Source organism: Triturus cristatus, chromosome 2_2 (genome assembly GCF_964204655.1).
Source record: "Triturus cristatus chromosome 2_2, aTriCri1.1, whole genome shotgun sequence".
Taxonomy (NCBI): Eukaryota; Metazoa; Chordata; class Amphibia; order Caudata; family Salamandridae; genus Triturus; species Triturus cristatus.
In genome coordinates, this window is record NC_140582.1 from 1229121989 (window position 1) to 1229149320 (window position 27332).

General features: G+C 51.8%; 1 protein-coding gene across 1 annotated transcript in view; it reads left to right on the forward strand.

The window, feature by feature from the left end:
* The window catches only part of LOC146863457 (ATP-dependent RNA helicase homolog DQX1-like), a 322272-nt gene that overhangs the window by 186522 nt on the left and 108418 nt on the right, over positions 1–27332 (forward strand). Inside the window, exon 2 of the mRNA XM_085642888.1 lies at positions 12839–13218. Coding sequence (XP_085499014.1) covers positions 12853–13218 — 366 coding nt within the window. The 5' untranslated portion in view covers positions 12839–12852. The remainder of the gene's footprint in view (positions 1–12838; positions 13219–27332) is intronic.

The following is a 27332-nucleotide window of genomic DNA, read 5'->3' on the forward strand; positions in this document are numbered from 1 at the left end:
TTTTTTAGGTGCTAGAAGGCCTCCCGGTGAGAATTCTGTGAACAGTCTCCACTGGACACCAGGCTTGTGCACGCACATACACAACATTAATGTCCAACACGGAAATGCTTGGGAGCAGGCTGGGGAAGGGATGTGGAAGAGCTGTAGGGAGGGGCCAGGGAAGAGGCAGGGGCGTAGCATCTGTTGGTGCAGCAGGTGCAGTGGCACCAGAGGCCTAGAGGGGCCCAGTGAATAGGGTGACCAACCGTCGATAAATTTCACAAACCATCCGTAAATTGGATCTCATGTCCGTTTTCCGCGACCATCCCATTTACGGACGCCTTTTGTCCATAATTTTGGGCATTAGGGAACATCACTGTTCCCCTGCCAGAAGCCTCGGCTCCACCTCACACTCCCCTGACCACAAAAGCAGCCCCACCCCGCCCATTGTCATTCTGTCTCTGGCAGATTGCCACATGCAGAATGACAATGGGCCGGTCTGTGCTCTTACTGCATGTGGTGGCCTCCTCCTGCCTCGGTCCAGGGTAGGACATTGAATCAGGTGAAGAAATGAACAAAAACGCCCATGCTGCTAGGTGACAATCCAGTTCATGAAAAGGCGGTGAAACAAGTGTTAAATAAAGGGTTATGGGTCTTGCACCAATGTTATATTCAACAAATCCATGGTTGCTGCTTCTTTTTATTTTATGCAACTAGCAACCATTGACAAAGCCAATAGTTCTGGCTTGTAGGTGTAACACTACTTGTTGTGTTACATATCTGGATGCAATGACAGAGCAGCAAATTACCAGTCGGGCGGCACACTATGCTAAGCACAGATTTTTAGCTTAGGTGTTTTAAGCCATGCGTTAATTACATCGAACACCCCCCTTTGGCGAGACCCCTCCCCCCCCCCCCCCCAGTTTTTTCATCCCACTTAAAGCCCTGGAAATAACACCATGTCACAGTGGCACTGCCTCTTGCATGACTTCCACTTTTTCGGATTGCCTATGTACAGGGGCATAGTGAGCCCTCCCCCGCCCCACCCCTTGCTTTAGGGACTACAGAAGGGGTGAAGTCCTTGATGGGCCTCTTCTGTCTGCAACTCAGCAGACAAAGGCTCAGCTCATAATTAATGTGAAACAGTGTTTAAGTTAAGGGATGGCTGTATGGATTAGTGAGTGAGTGGGTGAATGAGAGAAAGGATGGATGGATGAGTGAGTGAAAGGCTGGATAAGAGAAAAGGTAAATAGATGGATCTATGGGTGGAAGGGTAGATGGACGGGTAAAAGGATGAATGGATGAGTGAAAGGATGGATGACAGGTGAGTGAATAGCTGGATGAATGAGAACTGATGGATTGATTGATGAATTGATAAGTGAAAGCGTGAATGGATGGATGAGTGAAAGGGTGGATGTAAGGCTGGATGAGTGAGTGAAAGGGAGGGTGGATGGACAGAAGGGTGGTGGATGGATGAGTGAAGGAGTGAAAGGGTGGATGGATGATTGAAAGGATTGATGAGTGATAAGGTCAATGGATGGACTCATGGACGAGTAGATGGATGAGTAGATGGATGGTGTGGATGGATGGCTAAATGAAAGGGGGATGGATCTGTGGAAGGATGAGTGACTGGGTGGATGAATGAGTGAGTGAAAGGATGGCTTGGGTGAAAGGGTAGATGGCTGGATGGATGGGTGGATGGATGAGTGGAAGAGTGGATGAATGAGTGTACGGATGGATAAGGTGAAAGGATGAATGGAGGGATAGATGAGTGAAAGGGTGGATGGAGGGATGGATGAGAGGAATGATGGATGGATAGGTTTTTAAATGCTTTAATATTGATATGGATGGGCACACAGATGGAAGGACAGAAAGATTGGTGAAAGACTGAATGATGGATGAAACAATGATTACACCTTGTTACCCCCATTCTCTTAAATACATTTCCTATAGATTGAGTTTCACATTTATGAGTCATTGTCTCTATATAATATGTGTGTGATGTAATGCACTCCGACACCCTGTCCTACTTACTTGGAATGAGTAGCACTATACAATAAATTAAATCCACATGAGAGAGGGTCTATGCGAAGAGGAGGGTCACCATTGGAGGGTGGTAGCAAGGCCGGACTGGCCGGTCCAGTCATCGGGCTTATCCCTGGGAGGCTGGAAAGGTGGGGAGGGGGCAGTTTTGTTACCACAAGAAGACCTGCACATTTGCTCAAAGCTGCGCGCATACTGTTCAACCCATGAAGTACACAATTGTCTCAACCTAATATAACATTCTTTTCTCTTGTACTTAAGTGGTTGTCTACTTACTTACATACTATTGTGCAACCTCTTCTGATGTGTCTGTAAAACTTAACTTTTGTCCTGAATTTTGACCTCCTGTCCTGAATTTTGGTCCTTAATTTTCAATCAGTCATTTGTAAAGCGCACTACATACCCGCGAGGGTCTCAAGGCGCTGGGGTGGGGGGGGGCTACTACTGATCGAACAGCCAGGTCTTGAGTGTTCTCCTGAAGGTCAGCAGGTCTTGGGTCTGTCGTAGGCTCAGTGGGAGGGTGTTCCATGTTTTGGCGGCGAGAAGGGAGAAGGATCCCCGCCGGTGGTAGTTCTTCGGATACGCGGGGCGGTGGCTAGTAAGAGGTCGGCGGAGCATAGCTGGCGGTTGGGGATGTAGAAGGAGAGACGTCTGTTGAGGTAGGCAGGGCCGGTCTTGTGGAGTGCCTTGTGTGCGTGGATGAGGAGCTTGAAGGCTATCCTCTTGTTGACGGGGAGCCAGTGCAGGTTTCTCAGGTGGGGGGTGATGTGGCTGTGGCATGGTACGTCAAGGATCAGTCGTGCCGAGGCGTTTTGGATGTGTTGCAGTCGTTTGAGCTTGGTCGGGGCTCCCGCGTAGAGCGCGTTTCCATAGTCGACTCTGCTGCTGACGAGGGCCTGGGTGACTGTCTTTCTTGTATCTGTTGGGATCCATTCGTAGATCATGCGGAGGGTGTTGAAGCAGGAGGAGGAGACGGCATTGACTTGAGAGCGTTGAGTTGAGCTGCTTCGATACTGGGCGCACAGTCTGTGGTCCAGAGCCTAACCTTAGATGAGGAAGATGCTGGCCACCGCCTAGGTCATGGGGATCTAACGGAGCACACCATGTCCCCCGGGCGTTACTCTACGTGGGACTGGCTCCACCCAGCTGTGATGCCAGAGACTCACCTCTTAAACCTCTTTACTCGTTATGCACTTGGCACCCTTCTTGTTGCAGCTTGGTGTATTAGTAAAGCGTGCCTGCCCACAGGGCACGATGACGCTGCTAGCCAGTGTATGTAACCACTCGCTGATACTTATCTATCCTAGCTGGCCTTACTTGGGTTGAGGAGATGCTGGATGCTACCCCAGGACTGAAGACTTAATGCTCCAACCCACTATGATCCCAGAACTTGGGGACAACCCCAGGGGTGACCCTGTCTTACCTGGTACATCTACCCCAGCACTCGGCTATCAATGTGATAGGGACTCCACCCAAGAGATGCCCCTTCTAATGTCTGATTCTAGCCCGCAGGACGCTAACCCGGGGGGGGGGGGGGGGGGGGCAGTCAAGTCTGCGGAACCAGGGGGTAGAGGTGAGTGCAATTACCTGCCCTATCCAGAATTTTGGAACACCAAAAGGTCGAAAATACCCTGTCGCCAAGTGGCACTAACGCAGAGTTTACCAAACCTATCCGCGCCACAGCACACTGGTTAGCTGACAACTATCACCACCCGCCTGCTGCCCTCGTGGACGCGCAGGCGGATAGCCTACTGGAGCTGCCAGATGCCGGCCCTGGGCTTGCGGGGGACTGCCCACCCCGTGTACAATGTACCTGGTTCTATATGGTACTCGCAGGTGGGCCCCATGGAGGCCCTCGTAGCCAATTGCACCATGCAGTCATCATTTTGTAAGTGCCTCTCTCCGCGTTGCAATTTCCTGAGTAAGTGAAAATTATAATTCCCCACCATTGAGCAGGAAACCGGAGGCAGGCAGACTGTTATTTAGTGGCTTCTGGCATTGCCGCTGTGTAACTACTACAAAACCACAATTCACCTACAACACACCAGTACCATTGGCTTTAACAATGCTTGTAAGTTACATGAGGTAACTGAAACCAAGATTCCGGCTTCGCTGCGTAGCATATGGATCATACCTCCATTCAGAGCTGGTGGGACTGTCACCTTATGTGTTGAACAAGCATGAATTGTCTCCCTACGATGAGCAGTGAGCTTACCCGCAATTGAGACCATTCCATTAATCGACTTCCGCAACAGCCAGACAGGTCACCAGGCCGTGAGCCAGGTACCGAAAGCAGGAACCCTATGTAAACGGAAAAACGGCGCACAATCCCAGGGTTGGAGACAAAATTGACCTTGTTGTACTGTGAAATAGGCACTTGCCGAGACAAATTAACCATCCTTTGCAAAACAGAGCCTGTCCGCAACTTTTGTCTGTATTGGGACAAGGATGAACCATGATAATATCACTCATCTAGTCTGAGATGTCATATCCGCCGCCTCTGGCATCTTTCTCATGATTCTCCTTATCTGACTGACACCAATCACTCCTCCTGTGCTTTGTGTGATCTTGGCCCACTTTGGTGTGAGCAGAGCCCTGTGAAGTATACTTGGCTTCTAGGCCGATCACGCACAAGTGTTAGGTGAGAAAGATGAAACCATACTTGCCGAGCCCCGGCCAAAACCGACCCATTTTACTATTTGTCATCAGTAGAACATACATCCATAAGACATTGATAAGGGCCACATGCATAACTCCTGGTGGCCAAAGGACCTTGTTGGCCAAGCAGCGAAATCTTCGCTCAATGCAATAATCGAAACAGACTTCTCACAGCGCACGCTACCCAGGCGCCAAACAGGACACCAAGGTTTACACTGAACATCCCAACTCCAAAGGAAAGGCACCACAGACCCAACCCCCTGCGCAAGTCACTCACCGAGGCAACGCAGAAGGATCCACCCCTGCACAGGGCCTTCCAGGAATAGCAAGCTCAAGCGCAAGTGGGACCCTTACACTAAGCAACCCCACCCATCAATGGAAATCAACCATACCCCCCTGCAAAACAGGTAAAGTGTGTATGAAACCCAGCCATAGCCAGACGAAACCTAGGAAGCCGTTTATCTGTGGCTTTGTAGAGACGTAACTGATAAGACAACCTGTCCCTTCTGTCTGATACTCGATAATCATTAACAGGATGCCAAGTGACTGAAAAGGGGCATAACAACTGTAACCGCTCCGAGGGTGCAAAGGCTCTTGCTATAAGGGGGGGGGGGAACCTCAACTATGGTGCTATCTTTACCTGTCTTCGCATAATCTGCAGTCATGTGACCTAGGCTTGGCTCGATATCATCGACAGAATGCCAAGTGACTTGGAGAAGAGGTCTCAAGCCTTCGTGCCATTAACTTACACTGTCAGTAACCTTCCCCACAGTGGGCATGTAAGAACTGCACTGTCTCACTTAAAGCTGCTCCAGGCAGGTGCATATTCATCATCCTAGTACAACAATGGGAGACATTTAAATGAATATGAAATTACCTTTATTGCTATCAAAATCAAACTCTGGTGGTGAGGGAGACATACCGATCCGTAATTACACCACACAATGCTCCCGCCAAGCCGCAAAACCAAGTAACATCACCCACTAACCCTGACACTTGGGCAAGAGTGGCGATTCAGCTTAATCCAGGGCCTCAAGGCTATAGGAATGGTTTGGGCAGCGCAACGGAATATAGGTATATTCAATAAATTGCTGCCTGCTGCTGTGGTCATCTCTAAATCGACAAACAGCGCTGACTGGTGGCAAGCTGTCACAAGCGCCGGTGTTGACAATTAAGTGAAAGTGCCACGCACCTGGGACCACCCTGTCCGGTCTAGCACAGGAGGACTGTCACTTAGTCAAGCGTGCAGGTCACTAGAATCCGCATATGCTTGCGCTACCTTACCGCAAGGCAGTGCAACGGACAACCTGTCACTAGTGCCACTATATACCTTGACTCCCGTCAGGCAGCCACTTCCTTTGCACCATACCTTGCTCCTGCCGTGCTGCCCTATTATCACCACCAGTACTAACCCTGACCCGTGCAAGCGTGACACAGCCGCCTATTCCAAGGCCCTCAAAGCTAAAAGAATGGCTTGGGCAGCAGGCAATAGTGATTGTAATGCAAATTGAATTAAACCATCCCTGTGGAGGTCATTTCTAAAATAGACCGACAGCGCCAACCTGTGGCAGGCTGTCACAAGCACCGGTGTGCCAGTTAAGTTAAGTGCACAGATGTAAATTTCTTCAATTCTTCAGTGAGAGCGCAAAACTAACCAACGGTCGCACTACCGACCCACAGCGCTCCGCTTACCGACCCCGTTATCATACCTGCAAAGCTTCACCCTGCGCCGCTAGAGCCGTGTGTTCCACACTTACAACATCACTAAAATGATTCTTTTAGATCGAGACAGAACCTCCTATTTGCTAAGTGGTGGAGTCACCTATTAGTTCCAGTGATGTTAGTGAGCTGTTGCTGTGTTGGTGTTAAAATACGTCACCATCCTCCAATATTGTATGCAAACACATTTAGAAATTGGAAGATTATGCCCATGCACTGACAGTAACTTTCCCCAAGATGGGCATGGAAGAGCTGAACAGTTCAAATTCAAAGCTGTTCCAAACGGGGAGCCCCGAATAAGTCTCTACCAACTACCGCATGCGCTGAGTGCACAAGAGTGCCCTCCTGACCTCAAGCCTTCAGAATTCCGAGTTAACGCCCAGAGCTGGGACCCTCAGCCTGTGTTTCTTCGAGGGAAACTACCCCTTCCCAACCTTCCAATCAGAGGTACCACCGTATCGCTGAGAGAACTGACCAGTATGGGCACTTGACAGCACCACGAGGCCCTGGAAGGTACGATACGGTGTTCATCGGAGGGCTTCCCGGCGCATCCGGAGCACAAGAGTTTGAAACCCCAGGGGGTAAAAGCACCCTCCGCCGCATGACATTGTACACAATGAAGTACCTGTGTTGGTATGATGTGTTCAAACACAGCGTACTGGGCACTGGATCTTTGCCTGCCTTCAGGGCTGGACTAAGAATAATAATTATTTTCGTTCTTAGTAAAGTTTTTTTTTTTTTTTTTTTTTTTTTTTTTTCACCCAGCGCAGCTGACCGAGACGTCGGGTAGGAAAGCGCTTTACCTGAGCACAAGTTCCGTCACAAGAGAACACATTCATTTGTAAGGCACTGGGAGATAATGGATTTGACCCGAATCACGATATGTTGAGTGCTGTTGCTGAGACTCAAACCCGGTTCCCCAGCTACGAGGTCAGCCGCTTTACCCGCAAGGCCATGGCCCTGTACATTATATGCTTTGACAAGCACACCCCTCCGTCCTTGCCCTTGGAAGGTCAACCCATGTCAACCCTTCATGGAGCATGTGTAATGTACCTCGGCCCAGAGGTCTTGGTGTGATCCGACGATGTACCCAATCCCTGTCTAGAGATGCAAGGTCCCATGTGAACAACCCACTGCCCGCGCCGTGTAGGGACCACAGGGTAATCTCGCTGAGAAGAGATGCTAGGGTCTTCCACATTCATGTACTGATCATCCTTGAACATCACAATTTAAATCCCAGTAAGGCCAAGCACGGTTAATGGCCTTGTGGGTAAGTGGTGCTTGAAGTGCCTCTAGGCGCAGCGGTCGACGCCAAATGCTTTACACGTGCGCGGCGACCGCCAGACCTGCGAAGGAGCACCCCCAGTGGTATGCGTGCATTATGGGATACATCAGCGTGTGTACTGTCTGGGTGCTGGTACTGCCACTGAAACTACCACACTGGGGCAAAGAGGAAAATTCTAGTACTCAAATCTGCCCCCAAGCCCGTAGACCACTCATTTGCGTTCACCCCTTACCAAGGAGCGTTACAGACCACTACCCCCAAAGACTCTCACGTGAGAGGAGGCTGGGCCAGCAAGACCCCCTCATTGTCCCCAGACGCTTGGCTGTGTGCTAGGCCCCGGCTCGTGTTTGCTACGCCATGGGACGACGCGGGGGAGCCGCGGAACCCGCTGCCTCAACAAACCTTCCCAGTGCGCTTGCGGGCTCCTCCGTTCTACAACCTCTGGTTACGAGCCGTAGGAGCGCCAGGGCAGCCTCCAGGCTCCCCTCATTGTGACATCTGACACATTTAACCAGGAGAGGACGCGACCCGTGTCAGCACGATTGGCTATGTGACGGTGAGGTGGCAGAGGCCTGCAGTTGGCCGGGGGGGGGGTGTGGGGGGGGACAGGAAGGGGCGGTGAGCCCTGCGCAATACCCAGCCTGTGCGCACGCTCAGCAGCGCCGGAGGAATGTGAGGCCGGGCGAGACCCTGCCTCCGGCCCGGCACGGCAGACCGGGCATGACCAGCTACCCCGTACTGTTTGGTTGGTTAGGGGGGGGAGCAGGCATGGGAGGAAAAATGGGACCGTTTCAAAGTACCTAATCCCTCATAAGCCTCTGAGAGGAAGCCTGTAGTAAATCTATCTACTTTCTGGAAAAGAAAGAGGGAGCACATTAGTTTTCACCTCAGATGGTACCCGAACCCACAATCCTTGGCTTAGTGGTCAGTGACTAATTCATTAAGCAACTGAGGCACACATACAACCTGTGCCATCCGGGCCCGTAACTGCCTGGTTGGGCCTCCGTTTAATGGACTGCAGACCAAAACACGACACAGTGCCCGAGGCAGATCCCGTAGCACGTTGCTCGAGCCCCGCCCCACAACCGCCATCGCCCCAGCAGCTCCTGCTCCGAGGCCGGCCGCCAGCGCCGGACCGCGACCCGCGCGGCTCAAAGACCACTGCCGGGCACCACGGTGCCCCGAGGAAAGCAGGAGACCGAGAGCGCGAGGGCAGAGCCGCAGCTCGCAGGCAGTGCCCCTCCATGCTCCCGGAAGCACCCAACGCCGCCCAGGAGCGACAGGCCGGGGAAGCTCGCCGGTAAGTCTCTGCACGCAGGCTCGGCCCGGACTCCCCACCTCGGTAAAGGCAGGCTAGACCCCCATGCCACAGCAGCACTAACAAGCAGCAGCTACGCGGCGTGAGGGGTGGGGAAGGCGGCACACGGGCAAAATACTTTTACCGCCCTTGTAGAGATGGCGGGCAGAGTTAGTTAGTCTAGCTTCGACTCGTGGCCGAGCCCTCCCCACGTGTCCACTACCCACAGGCTCAACAACGACCCCCGGGGCAGTCTGGGGCGCCGCGCACCCGGTCGGAGGAAGGCTGTGGATGGTACCGCATCCCCGCATGCGGGCTGGCCCGAAACTGGGCCGGCTGTGTGCCCTGACTGGAGCTGCACCCTGCTAGCTCCCCCTCCCTGGCAGCCTCCAGCTGAGGCTGGACCGCCCGCCAAATCACCCGAAAGGGGAGATACGGCTTGGGGAGGGGGGGCAAGGCCTGCACTCACCGCCACATGGGTCCGTTCCGGAGCGAGGGGTAGAGACGGTGTGTCCTCGCTCCTCGAGTCCCGGAAGTGATGCGCCCTGCGCGCCGCAGCCACTGGCTGCTAGGAGTGGGGGGACTCCTCCCCGAGGGGTCCCCTAGCAGAAGGGGGGTGGGCTGGTGCCTGGCTGGCACTAAGAGGCTCGCCCTTCTAGGGCGCCCTGCGGGCACCTGGGCAGCCGCAAGTACCCTCCCTGTTATTCGAAGACTCCTTATAGCCGCGTCTCATGGCCGATCTTTCAAGATGGCCGCTTCAGTTACCTATAACAATGCACCGTTTGTTCAGCTCTAGCTCCCGCCATCCAGATGACGTCTTCGGCTCCGATTTAAGTGGGGTTATACTGTTTTTCATTATTTAATGTTGGTCAACCTGTCTTCCTTCAACCAGAATGAGCCTATTTGCTACACAGGTGTGTATTGCATTGGTGGGTACAGTTTGGTGTCTCTTTACTATTTGTAATGCCTTTATCCTCAACAAGTGACTGAGTTGCATTATTTACATAAAATGCCATGTGACCTCTTCTTGGGTGCCTGAAGCGGTACCCCAAAGCTCAACATCCGTTCCTCAAGGCGCCTGATTGCCATCTCAAGGAGATTCTTGGCAACCCTAAGTGTAACACTGTCAGGAAGGCTTCATTCCCCTCTGCCGTGTGACTTTGGCATTGACACTTGTTTGTGCCACCCTAGGCATCATCGTGCTAGTTGTAACCCGGGCAAGGAGGTGTAATTACTCACTCAAGACCTGACTCCAGCAAACCTACCAACCTACATGTCTGTCTGGCGAGGACACTCCACTGCCCGTTACACAGGCACAACGAGCCAAATTTCAGGGGGCCTACTAAAAATTTCGGGGGGGGGGGGCTGACTCTTCCAGTGATAGTCAGAGTGGAGATGCAGGGGCTCTAAGAAGGGGTGAAAACACAACAAAGCCTCGTTAGCAAGTAATTGGTCTTTTAAAGACCTGTGAAGTACTCTGGTGCGGCTGTGTGTGTGCCTGGGAAGCTGTCTCCGCCCGGGCTGACACACACAACCGGGGGGGGGGGCTGAAGCCCTTGGATCCCAATGGGCGCTGCGCGCCTGGCCCGTTGTATGTCTCCAGTGTCCATTTGAGATTTCACTGCAGCAAGAGACGTCACCTGGCTCCCACCTGGAGTGTCACCCTAGCTATAGACCCCATTACCCACACTAGGTCTGATCCCGTCATGGTTCCGCTGCTGTCCTCCGTCGCTCTTGCGAGACACTCCATTGCCCATGTGAGGTGTCCCTTTAGCAAGCAAAGCTTCCCTGCCTAGGTGTTGTTCATACGAAGGATATTATAAGCAGAAACAGTGGTTGGAAATGGTAATATTGTTATGCACAATATTTGTGATAAATATAAATGCGCAGCGCCCAGCTGGGTCCCATGTGAGTAATTGTTTGTTTCACTCTTCACCTCCTGAGGTGCACACGTATCACGACGACCGGCTATCCATCCTTTCAGGTGCAGGCCACCTCTAGTCTTTCAATACAGCCATGCTGTTGCCCTTACGGCTCACCTTGGTTATACTCTTCTTTCTTATATTATAGATGTCCCTATATCGTTGGGTCCTGAAGAGGCCCCTCATTCCCACAGGGGTCGAAACGCCGTAGACTAAAACAAAGCGAACCATCCCTACTACAGATTTCTTTGGATGGTCGACTTTAATATTCGCCTGGAAACCATTTATATTTGTCACAAATTTGTCGTAGGTTCCATGTTCACTGTGGCAACAATGCACTGTTCATTTTTGTAATTGTTTTTTCATTTATATTTATATAAAAGCTACTATTGTCTACTCTTAACAGATTTGTGTACGGTTCTTCTCCTTTTAACGACGCTATAACCCATTTGTTCATTGCGATTTTGCATAACAATATTACCGTTCCCAATGCTCTATAATTTTCCACAGGAACCACTGTTTCTGTTTATAATATACGTACCCTGGTTCCGTTGTGAGTAGGGTTCCCTTGTACCTAATTTTCGATTCATACGAAGGAGACGCCTTTGCCCATTATAGGTGCCACCTTTATAAAAGGTGGCACCAGAGCGTATTGGTCGATATCTCCACTTGGTTGATGCAGCCTGCCCCTGTTGTGAGGTAGAGGGAGCTCACATCTTACACATGTTCTGCTCATGTCCCCCACTGTGCAGTTTCAGGTAGGAGGTTACGAATACGTTGCAGCTGTCATGAAAAAGGAGACCCCCACTCCTGTGGCCACTGTCTCCAGGAGTGGTTCCCACATACTTCTAAAACCAAGGTCACAGGTAAGTGTCAGGACTTGGCGTTCATTTTTACCAAGCGTGAAATCACGAGAAATTGGAAGTCGCCTGGAGGGCCCCAGTGAATACCTGGATGAGACAAACTGGCAGGATGTGAGGGGAGGTGCTCTTGAGAGAGGCCAGGATAGGTACATTAGACACAGCCGGTGCCTGGGAAACACTGGTAGATGGCTTCACTACTCCAGACCCCGACACGCCCATAGATTCACCAGTGAGATCACCAGGGCTAACCCCGCACTAGGACTTGTCACGCCACTGTGATCAGACCTCATGCTCCCCTCTCCTTGCAGCTTCTCCATAAAAGGGATCAGCATTAGCCTCCCGCTCGTTCATACCTTCCTACTACAGAAATAGACACACGGTCAATTAGTAATAAATCTATGACCACACAACAGCAATTTTGGGGTGAGAGGGGAGAAGAGATATGTTCAATTAAGTTCAGGGGGACACCTCACCAGTTGTGAGGATGCATCACTGTTGACTATAATCTATTGTATCTCTATGCAGAGGATGCTATTGTATATGTGCTGTTTGAGCTACACCCCCGAATAAAATTTGTTTATAAAAAATTTAAAAAAAGTGTTACCCTGGGTTTCACATTACCCAACCAGTCTCCATCATCCAACTGGAATTTGTGCTCATGGGTTTAGCATTCTCTTGTGACGTCTGTGTAACCAACCAGTCTCGTTTCAATTTCCGGGAAAAGATTTCATCCTCCTAAGGTCAATATATTCAATTTTATTAATTTTACCAATAACATGTTTTGTGAAAGCAAGATTGTGGTTGTAAGCTACTGTAACGAATTACCTATGATTAATGGGTATTGGCCCTCATGACCTTCTTGAAGTGAACGTCGAAGCTGTTGAATGTAAGGTCTGGTAAAGCCCACTGGAGGAGTAGAGGTGGGGTGTATCTCTAAGGAGTGCGACAAGCGACAGGGTTTGCTCATGCACGAAGGCTCCTCCACTAAAGGCTGCATCTTAAACGGGTGATGTTTGACCAGCATGTGGTGGTACCTCTGGTCTCATTGATGTTCTCCATCTCTTCTCGACAGATACCCCCTAACGGATGTGTAGTCCGGTATCTCTTCGAGGAGCTGGAGGTGTGATGGAAAGCAGGACGAAGGCTGAGGCGGAAGGTTCTGGCCTGGAAGCGGATTCAGTGTCCGTCTCCTCGCTGAGGTCCAATGGGTTGGACGCCATGCTGGACGAGGATGACGATGAGGACGGGGAGAACGTGGCTGGACTGGACAGTGGGGATGACTTGGAGGTGAATCCATACGATGGACTCCCCTTTTCCTCCCGTTACTATGAACTACTAAAACTCAGGAAAGAGCTGCCCGTCTGGGGTGTCAAGTACCTCTTCATGGAGACCCTGGAGAGCAGCAGCATTGTGCTGGTCATAGGTGACCCTGGGACTGGAAAGAGCACTCAGGTAAGATGAGACAAGAGAGGAAGGTCACATATTTATAATGCATTTAAAGATAAACCAATATCTGCTGGTTTAAGATGAGATTGGGGAGCCCTAGGCTCAGCCTAAGTCATTGCTCACTGGCATGATCTAGTCAGACTCTAAATGTGGTGCGATGAGAGACGACGACAGCCACAGTAGAGCGAGCATGTTTCATTAGCTAGGTTTGCACCAGAGCGCTGGAGACACTGGGGCTATTTCAACCACCACTAACCGACTGCTCAGCTTTGGGTACATGCATTCGGCCCACACATTCCATTGCACAATGCACACGAAAACCACACACCACACACACACCATTCAACGTTCTAAAATCAGTCTAGGTTTGTAGAGCACAGCTAATCACTCGTGAGGTGTCCAGGAGGTGGGGCCTGCTGCGATCAATCACCCATGTCCCACAGTAAACCAGTTACTACCTAAGCATAGTAATGTCACAGTTGCAAATACTGCTCACACATGGGACGCTGGATGACTCTACGTTGTGATGGGACAGAAAATTCTGTGCTGTATTTTTTATGCCCTCTCGTCTCCTCCTTGTAGGATATAAGACCGGGTGGAGAACCATAGTGGTGACTTGTCATTCCTTGCTTCTTATATTGATGTCCATGTATTGAGCTTAAGGTATACGTTGAATGGGCTAGGCTGGGCTGGTCTAAACCTGGGAGACCTTGTCTTGGGAGCTTCACCATCATACTTACATGCCCTTCAAGCCCCGTTGTGTGTGTGTAAGAGTGTGTCTATGAATGAGGTACCACCTTTAATGCATCGATGAACAATGTGTTAGGTTTGACAAAAGCAGAAAACCCATCTCTTGCCCAATGAGCCTGCCAGGTTTTATTTTTTGGGAGAGATTTATAACTACTAGTTGTAACTAAACTGCATTTATCTAGCGCTTCCTAGTTGCAGTGGGGACTCTAGGCTCTGTCCCTATACAGATGTGCTCCATCAGCAGTAAGGCTCTCATCTCGTCTACTAAGAGTTCAGGTTTAATTTCTCCCTTATGGTATCTTTGACAACTGACAGCCTCTATTATAGTTCCAATTTGTCTCGTGGAATCCTGAAAGTTACACACACAAAAAAAAATTCAAACTAAAAACAAATCCTAATAATGAATAAGCAACAGGATTCTTCTGTTTTCAGCTTGAAAGCCACCACGGGAACCGAATCAGCGTCCGTTCTATTTTCATTTCACCAGAGAGGATGTCTGAGACGCACACACTGGTCTCTGTTACAGGCCCTTTTTAGGTCTCGTCTGTGACAAAGCATGCGCTCTCGTTTGTGAGAGCTTTGTATACAACAAGCGGCTTGCAGCCCACCCACTGCTTAAGATTTGTTGGCCTCATTGTCACTCTTATTTGCTGCCTTCTCATTGGTAGAGCGTGCTGACTACACTTTCTCGTCTTTCAGCCTGAGTATGGACCAAGTACTGATTGCTTCAGCTTGATTGCAGTCCTTCCACTGAACGCACTCTGATTGAGGTGCTACTTTTTAGGTCGGGCCTAGGCAGCACTTGTGCTGTCTCTTCATGACATGTTGTATACACTTTGTGGAGTTACAGCCCGCCCATTGTCTTTTTATGCGTTGCTTCATTTGTCCTTTAAAAAGACTTGCTTGCTAGTGGTTAGTCTTTGCTCTTTGTCCCTCCTTGTTGTCATTTGTTTCGTCCCACGGAGCAGTACGGAACTACTGGTATTGTTCCACTTTGGTGCTTATCTGTTCGATTTAAGACACTTTTTTTTTAATTCGTTTCCTGCTCGTCTTTGGCGAAGCTTCCCTTTTTATTTGCTGCAAACAGGCCTGCCCACCATCTGTCTGCCGTCCGTCTTCTTTCCTCACCTGCGCTAGTGTTTTTACTTTGTGCTTTTGTGAACGCTGCTTGGCAGCGTGTTTCCTGTTATATATAATTAAGTTGTCACTTAAGCATGAAGAACTGAGAAAATTAATAACTTTGGCCTATGTTTAAAATATATTGCTCTTCACTTTCTCGGTCTCCTGTAACCTCTTTGCCTCTTCCCCCTCCCACCCGCCGCATTCCAATACAACCAGATGGTCCTCACATCCGAACACGCTGCTTTATATGCCAGGAAATCGATCTTGCAGCAATAAACAAGACCCGGTCGTCCGCCCCTTGTGGCTTCTGGTACAGGCTGAATGCTGCTCGCCCAGACAATCCACTTTGCCGTGTAATAGGCTGACATGTTCCGCGCCAGTCCTATAGCAATTGACAATAATCTGTCGGAAGATACATATTTTATGTGCATGGGCCATCTCGAGTTATACAGTCACTACTGGCATATCCTTTCTGCAGACTTGCAGTGTACACTGGCTTTAGGCGGTATTTGTACTTCCGGAGAGAAAGATTTCCAGAGACGATCACACGCTGTGCATAATGCGTTGATTGCTACATGCTGCGCTGGGGGGGCTGCCTTTGTGGTGATACCGTGTGTGCAGGGCTCAAACCTTGTCTTGTCTTGGCATTGGTTGGAAATCTTTTCTTGGTACTTGCATTGGAAGTAACCAGGCAAGACTCCATTTAGTTGGATACCCACCACCCATTCTGTTTATGCCATGATTTGGTCTGACATCCTGTGGCGACGGTTGGATGGCATCACAAAGACCAATGGTCATAAGCTGGGAATTGCATGTTTTTATGCTTTTTTTTCCATTCTTTTTCTAGCACTGTCTATTCGTGGGCGGGGGATGGGGGGGTGGTGATCCTGTTGCTGGGCACCAAATGCTGTGCTATCCTTCCTTCCCATACCCTATCGCTTGCAGGCTGTTATGACATGAGTATCTTTGGCACAGTGTCACGGTGCACTGCCAAAGAAGTTCAAAGGTACGCTTTCACCTGATGCAAGGGTGTGTACAGGTGTGCTGTAATTGTGTGCTTTGATGGTGTCTGGGAGTAGCGCAACGTGACCTCAGTATGTATTTTAGTCTCTGCCAAGCAACAGAAGTATCTCTTTACTGTGGCATCCGCTGCAAAGCCTCATGGCACCCCTTGGGCATGGTGCGCTGCATAAATTTCATTCAAGGCATTTCCGGCGAGGCCCCAGGTGTGCTGTGCACTCTCGCGCAGCGCTTGGCTGAGTTGGGCGGCAGCAGTTCTAGTTTTAGTGCACTGGGCTCCCTTCGAAGGGGCCCTCTGGGCAGCTTCGCCCCTCCACTTCTACGCTCGCTAGAAGAAACTCTCAGAAAGGGGACAGTACACAGATATCAAGTTTTTGCTTTCGAAAAAGTTTTGTAGAGTTCAGTGGTTTCATGATGAAACACACTGCATGTGGAATCGCTGATACATGTATGTGTTAATTCCTTCTTTTTGGATTACAGCACAGTTTCCCTCGCATTCAATGGGTTTCCAGTGAGCTTTGTGGTGTGGTGACCTGGAAACAGATGCCAGTGGAGCGTGGCAGAGTTGTGGCTTCTGGAGGCCTCCACGTGCGCCCCTAGTTTTTATTGACCCCCCTTTACTCCTTCTCTTGATCCACTGTTTCTCTCTCCGCCCACCTCTTTCGACCGTTCACCCTTCCCTGTCCCGGTCATTGCTATTTTTATGTTTGTGTATTTCTTCTTATACTCACTTGATTCCCACTCACCCTTTTGTCCTCTTGTTCTTTCTCTTACTCTCTCCCTCTTGACTCGTCACTCCTTTGTCCACTCACTCTCTGCAACTCCTTCTATTTTTAGGTCTTGCCTGAGGCAGAGCATGTGTTGTCTGTAGCTAGACGTGTTATCTTACAGTGGGCTTAGAGCCCGCCCATTGCTTACCACAGGTTTGCTTCATTGTCACTCTCAATGCTTAATTCTTATTTGTCAACTTTAGCGGCTTTCCATCCTCTTTTTGTGTTTGTCCCACACACCTGGAGCATGGACGCATTACCATTCTCTCAAGACTGCTCACTTTTTCAGGTTCTATTTTTCTTTTTGTTTAAGCATTCTGAGAGTGGATGTGTGTTCCAGCTGTCTTCTCTCCCTCTCGTTTTCTTTGCTCCATGTTGGTCTCTCTCCCCGTGTGTCTTCCTACTACCTCATGCCAGCTACACAGACTAGAGTTTGATTATGGAGCAGCCGGACAATTTTGACATTCTTGGACAGTAGAAGGACCTGTCTCTTGTGACTCTTGACTTTCTCAGCCCTACAAAGCAGGCTTCCCTGTAATTCTAGGTCATTGTCACAGTGCAGTGGAGACTGGAGTGTCTGTGCCTATCCCCAAATTGACCACATCCGTGATTTAAAAAAATCTTTGATCCAAAACCTGCTCCCCAGCCGAATGTCCCCCTTGTTTCCAGGCTTGCTGGACCTCGGCGTGGAAGCTCCCAGCGGCAGGGGATGAAGTGATGGCTCCACCAGAGGAACTATTGTATTATGAGAGATAATTTACCCTAGTAGCCACCTGACCGCAAGATGCTGAACTATCCAGGAAAGAAGCTTTGCTTTGGCATTGAACTCGACCAGTCCTGGTGCCTTGTTGAGCCTATGGGACTGGCTTGTCTGGTACAAGTTGAGTGTTCCTTCAATATCTACTGTGGAGTGAAAGGAAGAGTGAAATGGGGCGTCAAACCCAATAATGCAGATGTTGGCAGATTTAACAAACTTTGCTCCAGGGCTGCACCCCTGAAGTGTCTCTCTGTGCCTCTGACTTGCACATCGGACTGCGCTACGGAGGGGAGGGGAGAGGGAGAAGTCCTGGATTTATTGTCATTTAATGCTGTATTTGTATCTCGGATAGATGGCTGTCGAGAAGATGGCTTCTGAGCCAAAGTTGGTTGGTAAGAAGAAAGACACAGAAAGATTGCAGACCTCCGTACAGAAAGCCTTTTTCTGCTACGGGAGACTCTTCGCTGTCAGCAGCACCCCCCTACCACCACCACCAGTGGCCCTGGATCCTTCCAGAAGAGTTGTGCTGAGATAAGCAGCCACTGAGAAGGCTCCTGCCTGTAATGGCCTAGCATGCAGGGCCCATGTGCACGCTGCGGGCGAGAATAATGCGCGCGAGACAAAATGCTTAGTTCACCTGCGCGGTCCCGACTGCCGCCGCGGGGCCCCGCCTCTTTATTTATACATGCGCATTACGTCATGCGCAACGTCTAAACGTGCGCTCAGTGCGGAGGGGGACTGGACCGTCGCCCCGCACTGAGAAACATCACACTGCCCAGACCCAACGCGTTCATGGCTCCCTGCGTTTCAGCCACTCTTCGGCACTCTGGAGTGAAGGATTTCCCATTCCTCCCTGGCTTGGAGAGAAATGGCTCGGAGGTTTGGGTGCGGGACGGTGAAGACGCTGCAGTTGTCGGAGATGCCACCTTTAATGCTGTAGTAATGAAGCAGAATTGAGACTTATTCACGTTGAATAGTACAGAGGCAGCAACGATGTATTGCGTGTGAGAGTTCAATAAGGCATTTCTTCCACGAGATTGCAGATTCTGTAGGCAGATGTGCAGGATAAAGCACGAAGATGTTGGTTGATTGAAGAATTGTGAGCGAATGATGCACGCAGGGTTGTCCTTGTAACCCAGCTCGTCGCCAGTAAAATGTAGTAATGAAGCAGGAGGCTGAAATTGTCTTGAGTAGTTTCGTTTATTGGTTACAAGGATGAGGAGCCAGCCTGGAAGCAGCCAGCTCCAACAGACTCCAATCTCAAGAGGAAACCAACACATTCTACTGTAACTAAGCAACACGTTAGCTAGTTAAAGAAACCTACCCAACATGTGCGTTGATATTAACCTCATAACATTAAATAACCTAACCAAGTTACTACACATGCCTACTGCCAGGCAGAGTTCTGTTGCGCCTACTTCATTTACAGCTGGTGGTGCCCATCTCCTGTGGGATGGACGTGTGGAGACAGCCTCTCTGCCCTCAGGGGGCAGGTCCTTGTACAGAAACAGAGGACTGTTGTATCCACGTGTCCTCAGGCCTGGGGAGTGTGCCCTGCTTGCATTGTTGTTGGCTCCTGAGGGATGGACGTGTGAAGACAGCCCCTCTGCCCTCAGAGCACAGGGGGGCAGGTCGTTATCCATAAACAGAGGACTGTTGTATCCACGTGTCCTCAGGCCTGGGGAGTGTGCCCTGCTTGCAGTGTTGTCGGTAAGTACAGTGTTCTTTTCTCAGATTCCCGCGTGGTCTGAGGGAAGAGTCCGAGATGGCCCGGAGGCGGAGTTAGAAACTTGAATATATCTGGATTGTGAGTGTTTGGACCTTAGATATAACCTCTGACTACGAAAAACCCGTTCTTCCTTGTACCTGCGCATGCGGTTGTTAGCAGCGGCACAACAAACAGGGCTTGATGGTCAACCCGGTGTAATGCCGCGATCGGGCCAAGAGCCGCCATTAATGCCCGTGCGTGGGGCATCGTGAAGGGCGCCCGTGCCTCTGGACACTGCGGGTGAGTGAAGCGAGATAAGGCAGCCAGGCCCCAAGGCACAGATCTTGTGTTGTTGGCATGATGTGAACAGTCATTACACTCGCATGCCTCACGAAAGAAGAAAGGCGGAGCCCGCCCGCCCAGGCTCGAGCCGCCACTGCTTCGAACATGGGAGAATTTAGGGAGGATTCAGCTGCAGTTAGTACAAATAGAAAAGGATGTGACCTCTGCCCTTTTACTAATGAGGTGGACATTTCGAAACCAATTCACAGGCCTGTGTTTTGTTATCTTTAATTTATACAGCGCACAGCACTCGAAAACGTCCCGGCGCTGTGTGACTTAGCTGCGTTGCTGTTTTAATTCCACTTGTGTTGCGTTTTGCTGCCACTTAGTGGTCAGATCCAGAAATACTACTAAAGTTCGAACAACAAAACAAGCGATATAAACTGGAGCTCGTCTCTGAAGTCAGACCCTTGTGTTATCATTGGAAACACCCAGGGGCCGCTCTTCTGCGCCCTTCACATGTGTGAGCGCCTCTCAGAGGCTGAAGAATTGTTACAGGTGTGTAACTGTTCAACACCTTGCATCTATCTGTAGTGCATCGGCAGTTGGCATGCATCTCGGGTGTTGGGCATGTCAGGCAACAGCCCACCATAGGCTGGAGAGGGGAGCAGGGTATTAAGAGCTTCTCTGTATGTTCCTTAATCCGGCCATTGGTGACTGGACACCTACTTACTCTGGCCGTAAGTGACTGGACACTTCCTTACTCCGGCCATCGGTGACTGGACACTTCCTTACTCCGGCCATCGGTGACTGGACACTTCCTTACTCTGGCCATCGGTGACTGGACACCTCCTTACTCTGGCCATCGTTGATTGGACACTTCCTTACTCTGGCCATCGGTAACTTGACACCTCCTTACTCCGGCCATTGGTAACTTGACACCTCCTTACTCTGGCCATCGTTGACTGGACACTTCCTTACTCTGGCCATTGGTAACTTGACACCTCCTTACTCCGGCCATTGGTGACTGGACACCTCCTTACTCCGGCCATCGGTGACTGGACACCTCCTTACTCCGGCCATCGGTGACTGGACACCTCCTTACTCCGGCCATCGGTGACTGGACACCTCCTTACTCCGGCCATCGGTGACTGGACACCTCCTTACTCCGGCCATCGGTGACTGGACACCTCCTTACTCCGGCCATCGGTGACTGGACACCTCCTTACTCCGGCCATCGGTGACTGGACACCTCCTTACTCCGGCCATCGGTGACTGGACACCTCCTTACTCCGGCCATCGGTGACTGGACACCTCCTTACTCCGGCCATCGGTGACTGGACACCTCCTTACTCCGGCCATCGGTGACTGGACACCTCCTTACTCCGGCCATCGGTGACTGGACACCTCCTTACTCCGGCCATCGGTGACTGGACACCTCCTTACTCCGGCCATCGGTGACTGGACACCTCCTTACTCCGGCCATCGGTGACTGGACACCTCCTTACTCCGGCCATCGGTGACTGGACACCTCCTTACTCCGGCCATCGGTGACTGGACACCTCCTTACTCCGGCCATCGGTGACTGGACACCTCCTTACTCCGGCCATCGGTGACTGGACACCTCCTTACTCCGGCCATCGGTGACTGGACACCTCCTTACTCAGGCCATTGGTGACTGGACACTTCCTTACTCTGGCCATCGGTGACTGGACACTTCCTTACTCCGGCCATCGGTAACTTGACGCCTCCTTACTCTGGCCATCGGTGACTTGACGCCTCCTTACTCTGGCCATCGGTGACTTGACGCCTCCTTACTCTGGCCATCGGTGACTGGACGCCTCCTTACTCTGGCCATCGGTGACTGGACGCCTCCTTACTCTGGCCATCGGTGACTGGACACTTCCTTACTCTGGCCATCAGTGACTGGACACTTCCTTACTCTGGCCATCAGTGACTGGACACTTCCTTACTCTGGCCATCAGTGACTGGACACTTCCTTACTCTGGCCATCAGTGACTGGACACTTCCTTACTCTGGCCATCAGTGACTGGACACTTCCTTACTCTGGCCATCAGTGACTGGACACTTCCTTACTCTGGCCATCAGTGACTGGACACTTCCTTACTCTGGCCATCAGTGACTGGACACTTCCTTACTCTGGCCATCAGTGACTGGACACTTCCTTACTCTGGCCATCAGTGACTGGACACTTCCTTACTCTGGCCATCAGTGACTGGAAACTTCCTTACTCTGGCCATCAGTGACTGGAAACTTCCTTACTCTGGCCATCAGTGACTGGAAACTTCCTTACTCTGGCCATCAGTGACTGGACACTTCCTTACTCTGGCCATCAGTGACTGGACACTTCCTTACTCTGGCCATCAGTGACTGGACACTTCCTTACTCTGGCCATCAGTGACTGGACACTTCCTTACTCTGGCCATCAGTGACTGGAAACTTCCTTACTCTGGCCATCAGTGACTGGACACTTCCTTACTCCGGCCATCGGTGACCGAGGATATTTAGTTACTCCGTGGTGCAAGTAGAGGCTTCCAGCTGTCTTTCTTACTCCGGCCAGCGATCACAGATGACCTCTCCTTACCCCTGCCGTCAGTTACAGAAGACGTTTCAGACTCTTCTGACGTACTCCTGTGGGGCAGTAAGCCCCTCCACCCCTTTAACATCAATCAATCAATCGGGGGTTTATAAAGCGCACTACTCACCCGCGAGGGTCTCAAGGCACTAGGGGGCGGGGGGGTCAGCTCCGGATCAGTCTAGGAGCCAGGTCTTGAGGTCCTTCCTGAAGGTGTGCAGGGTCAGGAAGCGTCTGATGTTAACTGGGAGCTCGTTCCAGGTCTTGGCTGCGATGAAGGAGAACGCTCTCCCGCCTCTTCTGTTTCTGCGGATGCGGGGGACTTTGGCCAGGGCGAGGTCGGCGGAGTGGAGGTTCCTCTTGGGTAATCTCTCGTTGAGGTATTTAGGTACGATGTTGTTGAGGGATTTGTAGGCATGGGTGAGGAGTTTGAAGGTGACCCTCTTCTCGATGGAGAGCCAATGGATGTCTCGTAGGTGTTGGATCATGTGTTTGTGACGAGGCGTTCCGAGGACGAGTCTGGCAGCGGCGTTCTGGATGGTCTGAAGTCTGTGTAGTAGAGCTCTGTTGATTCCGGCGTAGAGGGCGTTGCCATAGTCAAGTCTGCTGGTAATGTGCGTGTGGGTGACTGTTTTTCTGCAGTCGGGGGGGGGATCCATTTGAAGGTACCGCGGAGGATGCGCGTGCAGTTGTAGCTGGTGGAGGCGACTGCATTGATATGCGGTTCATGGAGACGGAGGAGTCTAGGATGATGCCGAGGTTTCGTGCGTGGTCCGTAGGAGTGGGTGGATTCCCGAGGGTGGGGGGCCACCAGGTGTTGTCCCAGGCGGAGGTGCAGGGTCCGAGGATGAGGATCTCCGTCTTCTGAATTGAACTTCAAGCAGCTGTCTTTCATCCAGGCTGCCACGTTCCTTATTCCTTCCTGGAAGCAGAGTCTGGTGTCTTCGGGGTCCTTCGTGAGTGAGAGAATGAGCTGGGTGTCGTCTACGTAGGATACAGTGCTGAGCCCCTGCTGTCACACGATGGCAGCAAGGGGGGCCATGTAAAGGTTGAAGAGCGTTGAGCTGAGCGATGATCCTTGGGGTACTCCGCAGGTGATGTTGGTGGGTTCGGAGAGGAAGGGGGGAGGGAGTCTGATCCTCTGGGTTCTGCCAGAGAGAAAGGAGCAGATCCAGTCTAGGGCTGTTCCCTGTATCCCTGCGTCGTGCAGTCTGGCTGTGAGAGTGCTGCGAGAGACTGTCGAAGGCTGCCGAGAGGTCTAGAAGGATTAGGGCCGCGGTGTGTCCCTGGTCGAGTAGCATGCCGATGTTGTTGGCGTCGGCGAGGAGGGCTGTTTCGGTGCTGTAGTTGCTGCAGAATCCAGACTGGGGGCTTCTAGGATGGAGTTCTCTTCGATGAAGGTGGTCAGCTGGGCGTTCACAAGTCTCTCGGTGACTTTGGCGGCGAAAGGGAGGAGAGAGATGGGCCGGTAGTTCTTCAGGTCGGTTGGGCCGGCCGTGGGTTTCTTGAGGAAGGGTTTAACCTCCGCCCGCTTCCAGTTAGGGAAGATGCCGGACATGAAGGAGGCGTTGATGGTCCGCCAAGTACGGGTGTGATGGCGGCGGCTCTGTGGAATATGTGCGGTGAGCAGTGGTCTGTTGGGGCTCCCGAGTGGATTTTCTTCATGGTGGCGGTGATGTGTTCGACTGTGGCAGGATCCCAGGTCATGATGGTTGGTTTGTCGACGGCGTTGGGGGGGAGGGGGTGGGGGTTGTCCGGCGTCCGTTTGCTGAAACTGTCATAGAGGGTCTTGATTTTCAGATGGAAGTATGAGCTGAGTTTGTCGCAGAGTTCCTGGGAAGGTGTGACGTTGGTGGCCTTGATGGGGGGGGGTTTAGTGAACTGCTGTATGACTTTGAACAGTTCCTTGGCGTCGGTCTTTACCTTGTCCCTTATGAAGGTCCGTTTGGTGTCTCTTATGCGCTGGTGGTATTCCTTTAGTGCGTTCCTGTGGTTGTTCCGTGCTTTTCTGGTTTTGCCAGGTTTTCTCTAGGCGTCTGTAAATGTGGGTGCCGCGTAGCATGGTCCTGGGGCTGGTCTGGATCTGGAAGTGAAGGTGTTCTGTGTTTGAGTGGGGGTCACTGATGCTGTAAGTGGAGAGTCGAAGGGGGGTCTTGTGTGCGATGGCGAGTCCTCCTCTTGGGCGGTGGGGGCAGTCCTTTCTCTGGATCTTGTAGCGGTCAGGGATGGCCGTGGTGATGTCAGGCTGGAGGTGGCGTTGATCCTGGTTTCCGTGAAGAATGCAACATCGGGCGAGAGGGTGTTGATCAGGTCCCAGATCTCTGTGGCGTGTCGGTGCAGGGAGCGCACGTTGAGGAGGATGCATTACAGGGTGTTAGTGGTGTGTGCGGCAGGCGGGCCTTTGGCGGTAGTGAGGGTATTGTCTGTGGTGAAGGATCTGCGTGAGAATTGTCTGTGGGTGGTGATCGGCGAGGTTCTGACGCAGTCGGAGTGTCTTCCAGGATTGAGTGCGTGGAGGGTGGCAGAGTCGTAGCGGTGGGGCCTGAGAGAGCAAGGGTTCCTGGCGCGGGGCGCAGACGGGCTCGCCTTGGGCGCGCCAGCGGCTGCTATTAAGTAGGGGAGGTGGGAGCGGTGACTGTGTTGGGGGACGGGGCCGCAGCGGCGGGAAAGACAGCGAGCAAGAACGGGGGAATCGCCTGTAAAGGAAGGAACTAGCAACTGCACAATAGGAGGGAATACACCTGAAAAATGAAACGGACAGCAATATAGCCAGGGGAACGGTAAATGTTAGAAACCGGGAGAATTACAGTGAGACACCAGGCTGGAGCGCAATCGCCTGAGCAGCGACGAGCAGCTGGCGCGAACCCTGGCAAGATCCAGGCAAGACAGGAGGAGGCTCTGAGCAGAGATGAGCCTGTGCGGAGTGCGGAGCTGCTGGGGAGAATGCTGGCCTGGACATACAGCACGTCCTAGGAGCCGACACCCAATGCTTCAGCCTTGAAGACCACCAAAAGGTGGCATGGAAGCAAGGACAAGTGCTACTGAAGCTTGGCGCTGTATTTAACCATCTATCACTGAGAAGCCTTCTCACAGCGCTAGGTGCTCTGCGGCCTGATGGCAGCAGCCCCCAGCCCTCCCACGTGACTCCCAGCGCTTCCCATACAGGTCACAGTGTAAATATATTGCCTGCTAACCCTGCATTGGAAGCAGAGGGGCCTGTATCTAGAGCACCCCGGGCTGTGCTTGGAGGCGACACCAGTGCTACGAAGCGCTGTACACGGACAGTACTGAGCACGCTGTGAAGCCGTGCGTTCGTGCTCTGCGGTGTAAAACTGTGACGCGTCTTTGCATCCAGACTTCACAGCGCTTGAATAGCTCCTCTGCCCTGTTAAGCCTGCGCTGTAGCTCAGTGTGCAGGCGGCTGCTGCGCAGCGCTGTCTGCAGCTTTAGAACCAGTGCATGAGGCCTCTGTATGAACTGTAGTATTTAAAGCTCTTCGCGTCTCTCTGCACGTCCGTGAAAAGTCGGTTTATGGTCATTAGCATCGTTACTTAATTACCCGAATAGGTTAGTTTACGAAATCTCCTTTCTAGTTATCCCTGGTGTGTCACAGTAAGTTACCAGGTCCATCTTGTGAGCTGCGGTGCCAGTGGCCTGAACGACCCCGGAAGAGGGGGAAGGTGATTGGTTCTCTTAGTGTAAACCGTAAAGTCTCTTGTAAGAGTTTGTGGTGAGGCCGGGTCGCCAGAATGATGGAGGCTGTGGGTCCAATCATGTTAGGACACAAAGTGAGGCCGTTCCTGCCGCTCTGCCCTGATAACGAGGCACGTGGACCTCGGTGCGCTCGGACCCAGCGCCTGGATATCCTCGGGTGTGATTCGCCGCGCTTTACAAGTACTGATTGATCTGCAGACGATGCTTCCACAATGAACGAACTCGTGTTGTTATCACATGGAAGGTCGAGGAGCGGCGGTTCTGTGAGTTGGAGATTTGAACCTTGCTCCCGGGTCTATCGTGCGCCAGTTCAGTCGTAACTGGTGATGGGAGTGAGTGACTGTGCAGACCAGGCGGGCAACTAGAGCCAACTTTCGGGGGGGGTGGGGGTCGGGAGGCGGGCTGAAAAAGATTTCGGGTGGGGGCTAAGTCTTCCAGCCATAGGCAGAGTGGCAGTTAGAAGGGGTAAAAACACAACAAAAGCCTCATTAACGAGTAAATGTGCTTTTAAAGACCTTGAAGTACTCGGGTCCGGCTGCAAATAGACGGACGCCAGCCGGCGCGGTTGTCTCAGCCGGGCTGACACACATGAGGGGGGTGGGGGGGGGGGGGGGGGGGGGTTGGGCTGAAGCCCGGTGAGCCCAATGGGTGTTGCGCGCCTGGTGCAGACGCCAGTGAGGGGATAACTCCCAGCCTCGAATGAATGATTTCTGCATCTCAGTCCCATCTGCAGGAAGCAATACCTGCCAGTGTAGGTGTGATTCATTCATCTGCCCACACTCCCATGGGGGCAGCACAGCCTCCACCTGGTGGTGTCTTATTCAGCACTAATTGGACCATATCTTGTAGAACAAGCATTGGTAAATCCAGTCGGTCTAACCTGGGTCGGTTGACACGGTAGAACAGAGAGGCCGGGCGAAAGACCAGAGGCGAGAACTCGTCGTGCGCGCAGGAGCTGGGAAGCCACTCAGCCGTGAGCTAGAGACGAACCCTAGACCACCCTAAGCGTGTGTTGATGCATAGGTAGCGGGGTGTCTGCCGCCTATGCATACCTGGGCTGCCTGTAGCACTCCTGCTTCAAGTGCCTGACCTCTTCAACCGACGCAGAGTTCAGCCTTCACGCCACACTTCTCCTCCTCAGCTGCTACCTTTCAAGCTCGGCGTCCTTTTGTGACACAAAGGTTGAGAGCTGTAAACTTTTATGGTCAGAAGCTGCACCAACCCCACGCATGCTTCAAGCACAGGGCCGACTCCCCACCCAGAGTGACTGACCTTACACACACTGCTGCCCTCCCAGGGAGTCCAGGGTCCTCCACCGAGTGAGTGACCTTTGCACCCAGTGCTGCCCTCCCAGGGAGTCCAGGGTCCTCCACCGAGTGAGTGACCTTTGCACCCAGTGCT